The following is a 17,654-nucleotide window of genomic DNA, read 5'->3' as shown; positions in this document are numbered from 1 at the left end:
CTGCCTCAGGTGAATTGAAAGTCGTCGGTCACCAGGGAGGGAAGGACAAGGGCTGCCACCGGGGCCAGACTCGACCTGTTTTCCATTACTGCAGGGTGCGTTATAGCAGGTTTCCACTGTAATATAACAGTGATGACTATGGGGGTGCCAGGGTGTTGCCTTGGGGTACAGATTGTCACAGCAATATGTCTATCAAAGTAGAGATCTCTGAGATATAATGTTCTATTTTCATTTAAGACATACATCAATGCCCTGAAAAAGATTGCATTCTGTTAAGTACCACCAGAATGAAAGCAAGCCAAATTACAGAGCCAAGGAAATGAAAGAGTGTTTTCCCAGCTACCCATCACATGCGCAATAGATGATCCCCTGAAAATGTCCCTCTAAGTTTCCTTGTTCAGTGACAGTCACCTGCAATTTCTGTTTCTCAGACCTCAGCCTCACACACAGTACTGGATTAACAGCCCTTTTACCACAGTATCTGGGGAGCCATTCGTCCTGCCAGTCATCAACATCTTCTTCATGGCAAATCCCAAGGGAATGTAGGCTCCTTGCAAATGGAGTGCTGGCCTGATCAGTCTCCAGGAAGGTGCTTAAAGGGGTCTGGTTGCATAGTCACGCAGTGACTGTCTTGTGCCACCAAAGCTTTTGGTGTGCGTGTGATTGCTGGCCATTTAGTGGCATTCCTTGGTAGGCCCACTTCACAATTTGCTGCTCATTTGCTCTAGTAATGTGTCCACAGAAAGGAAGCTGCCAAAACTGACGCAGCCGATGGAGACTGTTGTGGGTTCAATTTATCCTCTCTCCTAATCCACAGCTGCTGGACACCAGGAGCATTGAAAATGTCAGGCCAGCGTGCTCAGAATTCCTCAGCCCCCACATTTCACTTCCATCTACTGGAGCCGGGGTACCCATTGCTTTACAGACTTGCAGCTTTGCAGCCACCCTGATGCCATGACATCCCCACAAAGGCTGCGGAAGGGAACAGGGCAGCAGCTGCTGCTCTCCAAGTGCCACATCTTTCGAGATGCCTCCAGCTCTGTCTATGAAGCTGCCATCTGTTCAGCCATCCCTCTGGACAAGTTAATAGCAATCCGGTTAAAGGTTGAAATTGAAGATTGCTTAATGACAGTAATGGCCAGGGACTTTGTTTTACCTGGATGAATAACCAGAGTAATGTGTACAGTTTCTTGCCCAGCCAGATCAGCTCTTAGCTGGAGCGATTCCCATTGAGAACATAAGAATATAAGAACGGCCGTACCAGTCAGACCAAAGGTCCATCCAGCCCAGTATCCATCTACCGACAGTGGCCAATGCCAGGTACCCCAGAGGGCGTGACTAACAGGCAATGATCAAGTGATCTCTCTCCTGCCATCCATCTCCACCCTCTGATGAACAGAGGCTAGGGACACCGTTCCTTACCCATCCTGGCTAATAGCCATTTATGGACTAAGCCACCATGAATTTATCCAGTTCCCTTTTAAACCCCCCAGTTCTCTTTTAAACCCATGGCTACACCCACAGTTGCCACTGAAGTTGATGGAATAGCAGCCCCATCCCTGCGGCTGCTCACAGGACAAGTCCTGGCCCCAGATGGAGCTGTTACTGCAACACGGATCGAGTGTGATATGTGGTGAGTTCTGTGCTTCTCCCAGTTTCTGCCTTTGGGGCAGGGAGTTTGTTTATAAACAGAGGCAGGGTGATTATGATAACAAAAGGCTCGTCCTTAAATTAAGTTCAAGCTTATTATATGATCCTGAAAGTGTTACCAAGCATTCCCATTAAAAGAAAGGAAACAAAAGGTAGGAATAAAGGGTGAAATGGAGAGAAGGAAATAGTGGTGTCCCCCAGGGGTCTGTACTGGGCCAGTGCTATTCAGCATATTCATAAATGAACAGGATAAAGGGGTAAATAGTGAGGTGAATAAATTTGCAGATGATTTAAAATGAATCAAGATTGTTCAGATCAAAGAAGACTCTGAAGAGTGAAAAGAGATCTCACAAAACTGGGGGGACAGGTCAACTGGTTGGCAGATGAAATTCAGTGTTGAGAAATGCAAAGTAATGCGCATGGCTAAATATAATCCCAGCTAGATGTATCAAATGATAGGGTTGAAATTAGCTGTTACCCATTAAGAAAGAGATCTTGGAGTCACTGTGGATAGTTCTCTGAAAACATCTGCTCAATGTACAGTGGCAGTCAAAAAAGCTAAGAGAATGATGGGAACCATTAGGAAAGGGATAGATAATAAGACAGAACATATCACAAATGTTTCTATCAATCCATGATATATCCACGTCTTGAATACTGTGTGCACATCTGATCGCCCCATCTCCAAAAAGATATATTGGATTTGGAAAAGGTACAGAAAAGGGCAACAGAAATTATTAGGGGTATGGAACAGCTTCCATATGAGGAGAGATTGAAAAGACTGGGACATTGTAGTTTGGAAAAGGGATAACTCAGGGGGGATATGAGAGAAATTCTGTAAAATCATGAATGGTGTGGAAATATTAAAGGAAAAGTTATTTACTCCTTCTCATAACACAAAAACTAAAAGTAACCTAATGCAATATATCTTCTTGATATGGGAAGACCAGATCTGCAAGTAGGATTTTAGGTGTGGGCGTACGATGGATTTATATAGAGGCAATCTGATATTTTCAGTCTTATTATCTTTCCCTTTCTAACTGATTCCCTGCTGCACATTGAGTGGATGTTTTCAGAGAACTATCCACAATTACTCCAGCATCTCTTTCTTGAGTGGTAACAGCTAATTTAGACCCCATCATTTTATATGTATAGTTGGGATTATGTTTTCCAATAGCCATTACATCATCCACACATCACTGGAGCATACTTTGTCCCTCCTGCAACTCACGGCTTTTCCTGCATCTGGAATCTGTCTTTCTGCTGCAGCCATAGCCCTGCAACCTGAGTCCCCTCTGCCACCCTTGTGCCTCTCTCCTGCCCCAGCTTCTCCTGACTTGTCCAGTCTCTCTGGTTTTGAAGGGCTGAAAAACACTTCCTCTATCTGATCCCTCTTCTGGGGCATTGGAAAAGACACAGTGAAAGGCAAGAGAAATGATTAGGGGTATGGAACACTGTTCATATGAGGAGAGATTAGAAAGTGTGGGACATTTCAGCATGGAAAAGAGATAACAAAGTTTAGATATGAGGTCTGTAAAATCATGCATGGTGTGGAAAACATGAGTAAGGAAATGTTATTTACTCCTTCAAGTAACAGAAGAACTAGTGGCCATCCAATGAAATTAATAGGCAGCAGATTTATCTGCCTCTTGCCAGAACCCACTCCCCTTCCAGAGCTGAGACAGAACCCAGGAGTTCTGACAGGGTCCCTCTCTCCACAGAGTTAGTAACAAAGAAAGAATATACATTACAATTTTATACCTAACTGGTGTCCTTTAAGTGACTTGCCTCAGGATTTAAGGACATGTTAGTATTAGAAATGAGAGGGGGGTCTCATATTTGATTAATTTTCCTTCTTTTATGTAGGAATTAGATACAGTGCTTTTGCCAAAAAACCCTAGAGTTTTCCATAATCTAAGTAGCCTCTTGTCTCACGGTTAACATTGACCACTTGGTGAGGGGGCTGAGGGGAAAGAGGGTACCCCAATCTAGGTTCCAGTTTTTCAGGAATTTGTTCCTGGCACGCTTGTGGAAATGGACTGTGTCTTTAGAATCATAGCATCATAGAATCTCAGGGTTGGAAGGGACCTCAGGAGGTCATCTAGTCCAACCCCCTGCTCAAAGCAGGACCAATCCCCAGCTAAATCATCCCAGCCAGGGCTTTGTCAAGAGTGATCTTAAAAACAGCTAAGGAAGGAGATTTCACCACCTCCCTAGGGAACCCATTCCAGTGCTTGGAAGCTGAAGAAAGGAGCAAGAGGCAAGGGCAGGTCCTTGTGGGAGAAGAGGTAAAACAGTGGTGGAGTCTTGTCAGAAGAGGTGAGGCAAGGGGTGGATTTTTGGGGGTCCAGTTTGCAGCAGTTAGAAGTAGCAACCCGTTATATTATACATAGACAAGTTCCCCCGCTTGTCATGCTGACACAGCACAGTGATGTCAGGAAAGAGTTTAAAGTCTTTCTCACTCTCCGGTAAGTGATTCAGAGAAGAGGGCCCAGCACCCTGTCACCAGCCAGCTAGTCATGAAGCTCAGTCTACTCTCTCAACACCAGTCATGATTTAATAAACCTCAGTCATATCTCCCCTTAGCTAACTCTTTTCCAAACTGAAAAGTCCCAATTTTATTAATCTCTCCTCATACAGAAGCTGCTCCATACCCCTAAACATTTTTGTTGCTCTTTTCTGAACCTTTTCCAGTTCCAATATGTTACCTGGGATTCTTTCAACCCAAAGCTCGTGGTAACTTTTACTCTGTACGAGGAGGTGTCCGGAAATAAACCAGGGGAGACACGGCCATCCGACCAATAGATGGCTGGCACAAACAGGACAACACAAGAGTGCTTTCACTTAAAGCTAAAATTTGCTAGTCTCAAGCACTTACATACATCTGCAACAAGATTAGTAAAACACCCCCAACCTTTGATAATTACCAAAGCTGAGTGTGGGTTTGAGTGATATAGCGGCAGCCCGTCTGCTGCTGGGGAACAGAAGATGCATCCAGAGGGAGAGACCAGTCCCGAAGAGTCTCCAAACGAGTCCCCTTATTTATACATTAGTAATAGAATGACATGTCCCATAAAGAAACCTTGTGAAGTCAGCATTTCAATGATTAATACAAAGTATATCAGAAAAGTGGAAGCAACCAATGGGGTGTTATAATTACAAGTAAAATGTGAATATAAGTGAATTTATGCAATGTAACGGTATACAAGAAAAGTAATGACTTAATTTGTGAGGCCAGGATAGCAGATAATCTGTCAAGGAACAGGAGTGGGGAGGGGAGTGAATGATCAGTGGCAACTGATGAGAGGAGAGAGCGGCTGGAAGCAGCGAGGGACTCTGCAGCCCTGCGGGGTGAGGACAATGGAGCAGCGGGATGGTGATCTGCGGTAGGGGAGGGGCAGCGGAGAAGGGCTGGAGAGAGGTTTAAGCAACAAGCGGACACCAAAAACAAAGGAAAAAAAGCGGCCAAGGGTTTGGGAAGTTTCACAGGGGGAGAAGCAGCAAGGGGTTTGGGGAGTTCGGAGGGTGATGCAGACACGGAGGGGGAAGCAGCAAGGGGTTAGGGGAGTTCGGAGGGTGATGCAGACACGGGGGGGGAGCAGCAAGGGGTTAGGGGAGTTCGGAGGGTGATGCAGACACGGAGGGGGGAGCAGCAAGGGGTTTGGGGAGTTCGGAGGGTGATGCAGACGCGGGGGGGGGGAAGCAGCAAGGGGTTGGGAAGTTCGGAGAGTGCAGATGTGGGGGAAAAGCAGCAAAGGGTTATAACAGGGAGACACGGAGGAGCACACAGAGGGGGAGATTGGAGCGGGGGAAAACAGACACGGGAAAGTTCAGGGAGAGATCGGGACAGCGGGAAGGCGAATTCAAGCGGCAAAAACCTTATCTATCTTAACCAATGACTGGGCAAAACAAAAAATATCACAATTCTAAGCAAAACTATAACAAGCAACTATACGGAGCAACAAAACAGTGACTATAACAAGGCAGTTGAAACTTACAAGCTCTACAATCTTAACAAACTATGACATTAAACTAAAAAAACCAAAACCTGTGGTGCACCTTATGCTATGGGGAGGTCACAGAGGGCAGAGTGGTATGTGCCCAGGGTACAGCTCCCAAGGAAGCCAAGGGATGGTGGCTGCAGCGGTGGATACAGCTGAAAGCAGAGAGCCCCAAGGCAAAGCCCACAGGAGCAGAGCTTAGCAGTGGCACAAACTTATTTTTAGCAGCAAAGTGCCCTGGAGTTTAAGAGAGGTTTTGAGACACAGACCAAGGTTTAGCTTGAGTCTGTGTGCTGGGGAAACAGAGCCAGCAGCTAAAATCATAAAATAAAAGTATAGAAAGTTTTACAGAGGGATTCTTACCAGTCCCCAAGGCAGCAGCAAAGGCAGAAGCAGCAAGAACATCAGAAGGCTCGGTAGAGTCTGGATAATCAGGAGATCTCTCAGGCAGCAATTCGTTCTTCGTGGGGGGGGGGTGTCAAAAACCGGGGGTACACTCAAAAATAAAATGAGAGCGGAGAAAGGACCCCCCAGAACCCCTGGCTGATCAGACCAGGCAGCAATGCAGGAACCTTTCTGAGGTGTGTTCCAAAAATGTCTGTTTTTAAAGGCAAACTCAGGCAGTTTCCCGCCAGTAATCCTGATAGGCTCCCTCAGTCACAGGGGAGGAGGCACAGGGAAAAACTGCAGGTGAGCACAGAGACATGCCTGGGCAGAGTCCTGTGCAACAGGTGACTCAAAAGCACATGAGGCCCATGACTCATGCCCAGGATCTTAAAAACACAATAGGTCTTGCAGCTCTGGACACTGCCTGCCCTACACCGAGCCCAGGTTCAACGAGGTGATAACAGGACTAACACTTTGAACAGGGCAGTGGTCCCACTTAGCACTCAGCACAAGTGGCCATCCCTTTGAGAAGGGCAATGGCTCTTGTTAAACAACTCAAGGGGCCCTCCCTTTGAGAAGGGCAGTGGCCCTGGTAAACAACTTAACAGCCAGGGCAGGGCGGCCACAGGAGGAGAACAAAAACAAAATGGAGTATGGGGAAATAGGGGGATAGCTGTAACAGACACCCTCCACCAAGGTTCTTGTCCCCCCATTGGTCCTCTGGTCAGGTGTCAGCCAGGTTCATTGAGCTTCTTAACCCTTTACAGGTAAAAGAGACATTAACCCTTAACCATCTGTTTATGACACAGGTGTGGGTTTTTCCAGAGACTGCAGCCTTGAGACCCCAGGAGACATTCCTGGGGCAAATCCTGCTCTTCTAAAATGTATCAGCAACTTCAACACAATTCTTATCAGGAAGGACACAGGGTCAAGCTGCCATTGCTGTGGCACGCCAACCCCCTTCCCCTCCTGCCTTGGTCAAGCTGAGGTTGCTGAATGGCCAATTTACAGCTGGCTGACTAGGCTGCCTTTAACGATAAGCCATAGTGGTTTTAAGCACTTTACTGGTTTGCCAAAGTCTCCCCGTACAAATATATGGCTTTTTTGTTCAGATGGAGCGACTGCATCTGCGTTCAATATTCAAGATGTGGCCATAGCATGGATTTATATAGAAGCAATATGATATTTTCTGCCCTAATTTATATACCATTTTTGTATGTGAAATATTGAATATTGACCATGGAGTTTTATCAAACATGTGTTGTGTTCCTGGGTAACACCCCTCTGGTAGATAAGGCCACACAGCTATTTGTTGATAAACTTTCAAGGACACTTACCTCTCACAATGGGCCATAGAATCAATACACTACCCTAAGAATGATCAGTTGCTGCTCTTATCTGTCATCAAAGAATGTAAGGACACATGATATGCTCATGGGACCCTGGACTCCACTTGGGAGAATAATTTTCCAGGCACGTGCACTGTGGACTTTGTTTGGGACTGTAAAATTTCATGCAAGGTGGGGAAGATATGGAAGGACCCCTGAGACATCTTCATCTTGTGGTTATTTCTCTGGACTGGGTATCTAAATAGGAAGCTCTGAACAAGGACTGATGACCCCCAACCTGCTTGTGTGATTTTCAGAGACACTTGGGCAAGCTAGCAATTTATTTTATCATTGCTATGATCCTGATCTATGAACACTGAAAAATCACTTGTATGTATCTCATTTATTAACCATTTATATCTTTTCTTCTTTTCTTTTATTATTTAACCTTAAGTGTTTAGTTACTAATGGATTGGCAACAATGTGATTATTAGTAAGATCTGAGTCATATATTGGCCTTCCTAAGTGGCTGATCTCTTGAGAAGGACGTTAAATGTGGTGAAATTGGTTTTCACTTGCTGCTCATCCGGGTGCCGATTGTTCAAGTGGTGAGCCAAGGGCTGGAATGCCTAAGGAGACTGTATTTTTGGCTTCTAGTTAAGCAGTGCAGTGAGACAGAAGTTTACATTTGTTACTGGCTTGGTATAATCTAATGATAGAATAACCACCAGTCTGCGGTGAGTCTGCCCTATTTCTCAGCTCTTTGTCCTGAATTTGGCATCCTCTGCTTTGTCACAGGGAGACATGGTGTTACATGGAAACCACAGATAGGTGCTTTACAGACTATTGCTCACTGCTTCCAGGAGGTATCCCCATTTTACAGATGGGAAAACTGAGACAGAAGAAGGAGAAGTGTCTTGAGCCAGGAATGTCGCCCATGAGTCCATAGCCGGCAGTCCACTGCTTAGTGCCTCTCAGACCTGGCTCTTATGGTCCATGCAGTAGCACAGAGGTGTGACATTCTCTCTCCCTTTATTTCCTTAGAGAGGGAATTTCCCCTGATTTCCATGGGGCTTCACCCACTTACACCAGCTGAGGATTTGGCCCAAGTCAATGAGCTAGAGACAAAGCATCACAGAGACCAGTGACCTGGGGGCAAAAAGTCCCAGCTCTGCCATGGATTCGCTGGGTGACCTTGTCAATGGGTGACCAGAGTCACTTCCTCACTCTGAACCACAAATTCTACATGCATGAAATGAAGATTATAATTTTAGTATTCCTAGTGTGCTACTACCAAAAGGCCCTAATCAAAACTGTAGAATCACACACTGCATTGATGTGATACCCTGCAGCACAGCCTTGGGCTCTATGCATTATGTATAGAGAAGTGCGCTGCTTTGCATTACATATAGAGAAATGTGCAGGCCGAGAAGTGTGCTACTTGCTTGGAGCTAGAATACAGAATGTGACAGAGTGTCTGCCAAGACTGATCAAAACATCAGATCGCTACCTCTTCCTCCTTCTCCACGTGGGCACCAATGGTCATTACCTTGAGCAGATCCCTGGAGACTACATGGCTCTGGGAAGAAGGATAAAAGAGTTTGAGGCACAAGCTGTGTTCTCATCCATTCTCCCTGTTGAAGGAAATGGCCCAGGTAGGGACCGTTGAATTGTGCAGGTGAATGTGTGGTGACACAGGTGATGTCAGAGAGAAGGCTTTTGTATTCTTCGAGCATGGGATGTTGTTCTGGGAAGAGAAGCAGGCAGGCTGGCTAACCTAGTGAGGAGGGCTTTAAACTAGGTTCAGCAGGGGATGTGACTCAAAAAGGAGACGTGTCTCACCCTCTCTGTCACTTCTAAGTCCCTGACCATTACAAACTAGCAGCCTGCAGCTGTGGTAACCAATGATCTAGCTTACTTGCTTGCTGATATATCTTTTCTTATAAGTTTCTTATTTGCTTAGGATATGATTATTTGTTTTATTAATAAGTTTACAGATTAATATTAGAGTACATTTCACCTGTAACACAAGGAACCTGCAGGCCACATCCTGTATGTTGAGCTAAAGCAGGTAGCAGAGATGAAAAGGTTTGGGGAAAAGTGCAGCCAGAACCTCCTGTGGAAGTTGTGGAAGTGTAGGAAGAGGGGCTGCAACCTTGCACATTCTCCATAGGCATGCGCCAGGGTCTGCCTCATGCCACAAAATGGACAGGCATCTGGAATGGGGGTGAACTGGGCCATGTACCTGCCTGTGCTCTCTGCTCCATGAAGGACCCACCAACCAATATCCCCAGTGGGCTGTGGGACCAGGGTGGAGTACTCGCTGGCCCTCCGGGGTCCGTCACCCTGGAAGGTGGTACTAGGTCCTGCCACTTGGTATCAGGGCATCTGAGGAAGTGAAGTGCTTGGAGCATGAGTATGTAAAGTTGTTCCCTTGGTGGAATTGAGAAGTGAAGCAGCTGCAGGGTGTTGAACTGGCTCGGGTTATGAAAGTGAGGGAACCAGGGGGACTCATGGGCAGGAGCCAATTCAAGAATTCCAGAAGCATTGGGGTGAGGGGCTGGTGGGGAGAACCCTATTTTAGGACCTGTTCAAGGAAAACCCGAGCAGTAGGCAATAAGTTGGCCCCAGCTCTTGGAATATGTGCAGGGAGTATGAAGGGTGAAGTGCCCCAGGCAAGCTCTGAGATGAGAGACGTGATCCTGCCCACTAAATGGTGGGTGAGAACTGGGCCAGTCAAATGCTGGAGGAGTGAGCCTGGGCAAGATGGAAACAAAATACATACATGCCGTCCAATCAGAGTAGCGCAACCGATCAACCTCCGTCTGGACACAGGTAAAGGCGGAATACTCATCCGAGTGCTGGTCGTGCAAGGAGTGATGAGCTCTCTGAGGATGCCAGCAGCAGCCTGGCTGCTTTCAATCCCTGTGCAATTCTGATCTTCAAAGATGGTATTAAAATCAGGCAATCGTGAGGATCCAAATTGCCGAGGACGGCAGACACCTGTTGCTAGAAACACATCCACTCTGGGTCTGCACTGGGGGGTAGACATTGAACAGAGTCAATGTCCGCCCCTCCATACAGGCCTGGAGGTGCAGCAAACGACCTGGCATGACTTCAGCTATTCCCAGCATATCAAGCTGTAGGTTGAGGGAGAACACAGGGGTCACTCAAGCAGAATTAGTGCTGAGGTGTCTATAATATACCTGGTCTCCGCAATCCAGGTGCCAACTAGATTCAGAGGCTGTATCCATGTGAGTTTTCTGCAAGCAAATCATAGAGTAGCCTACATCACAAAGAAGGATAGCACCACAACTTCGGTGTCAAGGCTTTCAAATCAGTCATTGATTGTTGCAAAGGGCTGGATGGGGATTTCCTGCTCACGAGGATCCTCCTCAGCCTTCAGAATGAAGCCAACTATCTTTTCAACATTAAACACCAGAGGCTCTAAGGTGTGTCTCCACATTTGCCAGAGAGTGAACCTAACAGGTAATGATCAAGTGATCTCTCTCCTGCCATCCATCACCATCCTCTGACAAACGGAGGCTAGGGACAACATTCCTTATCCATCCTGGCTAATAGCTATTAATGGATTTAACCTCCATGATTTAATCTAGTTTTCTTTTAAACCCTGTTATAGTCCTAACCTTCACAGCTTCCTCAGGCAAGGTTTACTGTGAATTGAGTGAAGAAGAACTTCCTTTTATTTGTTTTAAACTTACTGCCTTTTAATTTCATTTGGTGGCCCCTAGTTCTTATATTATGGGAACAAATAAATAACTTTTCCTTATTCATTTCCTCCACACCACTCATGATTTTATATACCTCTATCATATCCCACCTTAGTCTCCTTGTTTCCAAACTGAAGAGTCCTAGCCTCTTTAATCTTTCCTCATATGGGACCTGTTTCAAACCTCTAATCATTTTAGTTGCCCTTCTCTGAATTTTTACTAATGCCAGTATATCTTTATTAAAATGACATTTGAGTTCTTTCAGAACTCTTAGGTCAATGCCATCTGGTCCCAGTGGCTTGTTACTCTTACGTTTACCAATTAATTCCAAACCTCCTCTAATGACACTTCAATCTGTGACAGATTTGTCACCTATAAAGGATGGCTCAGATTTGGGAATCTCTCTAACATCCTCAGCCAGGAAGACTGAAGCAAAGAATTTATTTAGTTTCTCTGCAATGACTTGATCATCTTTAAGTGCTCTTTTAGTATCTCGATTGTCCAAGGGCCCTACTGGTTGCTTAACAGGCTTCCTGCTTCTGAATTACTTAAAAAACATGTTATTACCTTTTGAGTTTTTGGCTAGTTGTTCTTCAAACTCCTTATTGGCTTTTCTTATTACTTTTTTACACTTAATTTGGCAGTGTTTATGCTCCTTTCTATTTAACTCACTAGATTTTGACTTCCACTTTTTAAAAGATGCCTTTTTATCTCTAACTGCTTCTTCTACAAAGTTGTTAAACCAGAGTTTCTCAACAGGGGTCCCTCCTTCTGTAGGGAAAGCCCCTGGTGGGCTGGGAGGTGTGTTTACCTGTCCCATCTGCAGGTCCAGCCGATCGCGGCTCCCACTGGCTGCGGATCGCTGCTCCGGGCCAATGGGAGCTGCTGGAAGAGGCGGCCAGTAAGTCCCTCAGTCTGCACTGCTTCCAGAAGCTCCCATTGGCCCAGAGCAGCGATTCACGGCCAGTGAGAGCCATGACTGGCCGGACCTCTGGACGGGGCAGGTAAACACACTGGCCCAACCCGCCAGGGGCTTTCCCTACAGAAGCAGAGACCCCTGTTTAAGAAACCCTGTGTTAAGCCACAGTGGCTCTTTTTTAGTTTTTTTTTTGTGTGTTTTTAGTTTAGGGGTATGTATTTAAGTTGGGCCTCTATTATGATGTCTTTGTATTGAGTCCATGGAGCTTGCAGGCATTTCACTTTAGTCACTGTACCTTTTAATTTCTGTTTAACTAACCTCCTCATTTTTGCATAGTTCCCCTTTTTGAAATTAAATGCCACAGTGTTGGGCTGTTGAGGTGTTTTTCCCCCCACAGGAATGTTAAATGTTATTATGTTATGGTCACTTTTTCCAAGCAGTCTTGTCACAGTTACCTCTTGGACTAGCTCCTGCGCTCCACTCAGGACTAAATCCAGGGTTGCCTCTCCCCTTGCGGGTTCCCATACCAGCTGCTCCAAGAAGCAGTCATTTAAAGTATCGATAAATTTTATCTCTGCATTTCGTCCCTAAGTGACATGCACCCAGTCAATCTGAGGATAATTGAAATCCCCCACTATTATTGGGTTCTTAATTTTGATTGTCTGTCTAATTTCCCTTAGCATTTCATCATCACTAGCACTGTCCTGGTCAGGTGGTCGATAATAAATCCCTAATGTTATGTTCTTATTAGAGCGTGGAATTTCTATCCATAGAGATTCTATGGAACTTGTGGCTCTATTTAAGATTTTTACTTCATTTGATTCTATATTGTCTTTCACATTTAGAATCAAACTCCTCCCTCTGCACAACCTGTTCTGTCCTTCCGATATATTTTGTACCCCAGAATGATTGTGTCCCATTGATTGTCCTCAATCCACCAGGTTTCTGTGATACCTATTATAGCAATATCCTCCTTTATCACAAGGCACTCTAGTTCACCCATCTATTATTTAGACTTCTAGCATTTGTGTACAAGCACTTGAAAAACTTGTCCCTGTTTATTTGTCTGCCCTTTTCTGATGTGCCAGATTCTTTTTTATGTGATTGTTTATCATCTGGTCTGGCCCATAGTTTATCCTCTTTAGTCCTCTCCTCCTGACTAGAACCTACACAGTCTCTGTGAATAGACTCTCCTCTAAGAGAAGTCTCTGTCCGATCCATGTGCTTCTCTGCAGCAATCGGCTTTCCCCCATATCTTAGCTTAAAAACAGCTCTGCAACCTTTTTAATGTTAAGTGCCAGCAGCCTGGATCCTCTTTAGTTTAGGTGAAGCCCATCCTTCCTGTACAGGCTCCCCCATCTCAAAAGTTTCTCCAGTTCCTAATAAATCTAAAGCCCTCCTCACTACACCATCCGCCTCCACTCTTCCCAAACAGACCTCGTGGCCCAGAAGATGAGATGGACGTCTCCCCAGTGTTTGAGAGGGATCCCACCCTACCCTTGAAATCGCATGTGTCCACCAGAAAACGGTGAAGTTCATCCTACAGAACAGTGTGGGACGATGTCGTGGACCTATGATGATCCTCTGGTGGAGCCCCTGTTATTATCCTACAGCCCACAGAAATGAGCAAAGAGGGAGCAGACCACCAGTGCAGCGACTATACCAGTGGTGCCTTGAACCTGCCTATATCTCCAGAAAGGGTGAGGGAGAGGAGGGAAGTGAGCAGCCCCTAAAGGGTCAGAGAGGGGACACAAAAAAACCCACCCCCCGAGGTTCGTCTAAGGACAGGGGACCTGAGACAACCCCTGGTTGGCAGCAGTATGGAAGATAGAGGGGACAGAAATGAGTAGGGCTTCTCTCCTATCCTCCTCCTCCACTCTGTGGCAGCGGTTAGGGCTCAGGGAAGCCAGAACTGACAGATTCTTCTACCGTTCCAGCCAGAGCAGCCTGGGCTCTTCCCCTCCTCTGGCAGCTCCTACTGGGGCTGGAGGCTTGAACTCCTGCCAGATGAATCTGAGACAGCCCAGACCCAGGACTTCTGACCCCTTCTGCTGAGCTGCCTCACATTAATCACAGGCTAATTGCCATGTTCTGTTCATTCGCTCTGAAGCACCTGGCACAGGGCACTGTCAGAAGACAGGCTGCTGGGCTGCCTGGACCATTGATTTTTCCCAGAATGGCCATTCTGATCTTCTCATTTAGACCCCAGATGTTTCTGCCTCCTGCTGCAACCCACCATACCCCAGCCCCCTCCCAGAGCTCAGATAGATTCCAGGTATGATAGAATCACAGAATATCAAGGCTGGAAGGGACCGCAGGACGTACCTAGTCCAACCCCCTGCTCAAAACAGAACCAATCCCCAACTAAATCATCCCAGCCAGGGCTTTGTCAGCCAGGAGTCCTAATGGAGTCTCTCTCTCCACAGAGTTAGTAACAAATTAAGAATAAACATTAAAATTTAACACTAACTTGTTTCCCTTAAGTGACTTAAGGGGATAGAGAAAAAGACAGAGAATATATTATTGCCTCTGTATAAATCCATGGTTCGCCCACATCTCAAATACTGTGTACAGATGTGGTCTCCTCACTTCAAAAAAGATATTCTAGCACTAGAAAAGGTTCAGAGAAGGGCAATTAAAATGATTAGGGGTTTGGAATGGGTCCCATATGAGGAAAGATGAAAGAGGCTAGGACTCTTCAGCTTGGAAAAGAGGAGACTAAGGGGGGATATGATAGAGGTATATAAAATTATGAGTGATGTGGAGAAAGTGGATAAGGAAACATTATTTACTTGTTCTCATAATACAAGAACTAGGGGCCACCAAATGAAATTAATAGGCAGCAGATTTAAAACAAATGAATGGAAGTTCTTCTCCACACAGTGCACAGTCAGCGTGTGGAACAGAGATGGAGCTTATTCAGACATGCACACATTCGTACCCTCATGCATCCACACACTTACACAGGCGGAGAGTTACTGGAGACAGCATGGAGGCTGACAAGCTGAAGTGCGCTAGATCTAGGGTGTGTCTGCCTGCGTTCACGAATCCAGGCTGCTGAGCAGGTCAAGGAGCAGCAGCTGCTTGTGTCCATGGCTGCTTCCTTTTGCTGGAACATACACTGAGTTTGCCTTCTGTGTCCATCACCGAGAAGCATTCCCAGATGAGTTCTTCTTTTCTTTACAGCATTTTGTGATTTCCTTCCCAGGGCAGATTATATCAGACACACCTGGCTCCTGTCTCTGGGCTCCTTTCTCCTTGCGCTTCCTCTCCTCCCAGATGGGATATGACAAAGCTAATAAGTTCATACAAGTAGTAACTTGAAAAGGTTACCGAGCTTGCAAAGGTTACAAAACTTAAAAGGCTCTGTTAACAATAACTGAAGTTACAAGTCTGAAAAAGTTTGCAGAACTTAATGATACAAGTTACAGATCTTACAATTGCATTTGAGCAGAGGCTTTACATAACAATTACCTGTTAGGTTCACTTGCTCTGGGGCAGCTGGCATTGGCCACTGTAAGTGGACAGGATTCTGGGCTAGATGGACCTTTGATCTGACCCATTATGTCCGTTCTTATGTTCTTCTGACTTGCCATAAGATATGAGAACATATTGGTTTTAGAGATGACTGGATCGCAGCTGACAAGGAGAGGGGAAGAGAGGAACAAGAGATGGGGCAGGGCCTTGGGGAGAAGACACGCAGCAGTGTTCAGGATTGACAGAAGAGCTGAGGGAAGATTGTAATTTCAGGGATCCAGCTACCAGGAATTAGAAAGGTGGCCACCCAGTGTAGTGTACATAGACTGATTCCCCAGTTCATCACATTGACACAGCACAGTAAGGACAGGACAGGGTTTAATGTCTTTCAGTCTGTCCAGGAAGTGATTCAGGGAAGAGGACCCAGCATCATGGACCAGCCAGCTCTGCACAGAGCTCAATATGAGAGCCAGAGCACAGGGAGAAAACATTTAGGTCTCTTTATGAGTAAAGAGCTGGAGCAGCCTGTCCCAGAACTGTTCGGACCTCAGACCGTAAATGATGGGGTGTAGCACAGGAGGCACAATGTGGTACACACCACTAATGAGAACGAGGAAATGCAGTGGCACATTATGGTCAAATCGGAACATGAGGGAGGAGAATACATCTGTGATGTACAAAGCTGAGATGGCACAAAGATGAGAGATGCAAGTCCCAAAAGTTTTGAGCCAGGTATCCTTTGTGGGGAGGCGGAAGATGGCCCGGAGGATCTGAATATAGGACACGGCGATAAAACATCCATCCATTCCAATCACAAAGAGAAGATCAAACAGTCTATAGTAACTACTAATGTGGATGTCAGCGCAGGCCAGTTTCATCACTGCTATATGCTGACAAAAAAAGTGTGGGATGACGTTGGTTCTGCAATATGGCAACCGCCTGACCAGGAAGGGATAGGGCAATGCGAGTATGCCACTGCGCAGCACCGCGCCCAGGCCTATCTTGGCCACAACAGAGTTTGTCAGGGTCGTTGAATATCTCAGAGGATTGCAGATGGCCATGTAGCGATCAAAGGCCATGGCCACGAGCATTCCAGACTCCATCCCTGAGAGGGAGTGAACAAAATACATCTGGGTGAGGCAGGCACTGAAACTGATCTCCCTGGAATTGAACCAGAAGATGCTCAGCATTTTTGGTAGGGTGGATATGGACATGACCAGGTCGGTGACAGCCAGCATGCAGAGGAAATAGAACATGGGCACATGGAGGCTGGGCTCCCTCTTCACAATGAACAGGATGGTGAAGTTCCCCAACACGGCTATGGCGTACATAGCGCAGAAGGGAATGGAGATCCAGATATGGGCTGCCTCTAGGCCAGGAATGCCAAGTAGGATGAAGGTGGAGGGGTTGGTGAAGTCGGTTTTGTTAGATTCTGACATGGCGTAGGGGAGATTGTGTCCAACTTTGAGGCATTAGGGTGTCTCCTGCATTTGCCATACATTCCCCTGACTTTCTGTGTGTTCCCAGTAGATGGTCACAGTAGAAATGCTGCATGGAGAGACAAAGTGAATATGAGACACTGCATGCAGTAGTGGAGGCTGTGTTCATGGGAGAAGCAGACTGATCGCTCTTCACACACTGAAAAATGACATTTTCATTATTCAGAGAGAATAACTGTGAACAATGACCCTACTAAATACAATTCCATGTTTGTACTGTGCTCCCTGCATTAATAATTCCTACACTTTGTGGTGGGGGAACCTTCAGAGGCACCAGCAGGAAACACAATGTGGATAGTGGTTATCCATCATTGCTTCTTAATGCAAGGAGAGCCTGGACAGGGAGCCCATACTGAAGGGAGTTCCCCATTCAGCCAGTTGCTTGAAATCAGAGACGGGGGAAAAACAACCTTTTAGGAAGACATGTGCTGGGAGAAACATCCCAGCTAGAACATCCCTCAGGGGAAGGACCTGGGCCCCAGTGATAACAGCTCAAGAGAAACACCTGCTCATTCACAGCAGTGGACAAAATCAAAAAAATGTCCAGATCTCCAAGATATGGGATGAAGCATAAGATGTTCGGGGATGTGCTCAGTTTTGGTCACCCAGTCTCTATTAAGGATAGAAAAGTCTGGGACACTTTAGTTCGTACAAGGGACAAA

At 46.1% G+C, this 17,654-nt stretch overlaps 1 protein-coding gene across 1 annotated transcript; it reads right to left on the bottom strand.

Moving 5' to 3' along the window:
* Positions 1-8,864: 8,864 nt before the first annotated feature.
* LOC115647925 (olfactory receptor 52E2-like) lies at positions 8,865-16,932 on the bottom strand. Its single transcript, XM_030554859.1, has 2 exons — positions 16,123-16,932; positions 8,865-8,945 (listed from the first exon to the last, which is right to left on the bottom strand). Exons 1-2 carry the CDS (start codon positions 16,930-16,932, stop codon positions 8,865-8,867), a joined length of 891 nt encoding a protein of 296 aa, XP_030410719.1.
* Positions 16,933-17,654: the final 722 nt, after the last annotated feature.

Source organism: Gopherus evgoodei, chromosome 1 (genome assembly GCF_007399415.2).
Source record: "Gopherus evgoodei ecotype Sinaloan lineage chromosome 1, rGopEvg1_v1.p, whole genome shotgun sequence".
Classification (NCBI taxonomy): domain Eukaryota; kingdom Metazoa; phylum Chordata; order Testudines; family Testudinidae; genus Gopherus; species Gopherus evgoodei.
This window is presented reverse-complemented; position numbering and strand designations above follow the sequence as displayed.

Bases quoted from the DNA above. Each gene is read 5' to 3' on its own strand.
- LOC115647925 (XM_030554859.1), bottom strand. From the start codon at position 16,932: ATGTCAGAATCTAACAAAACCGACTTCACCAACCCCTCCACCTTCATC. The intron at 8,946-16,122 runs GTGCCACTGCAT...CCTTCTTCCCAG, and splicing joins TGTTCCGATTTGACCATAAT to AGCCATGTAGTCTCCAGGGA.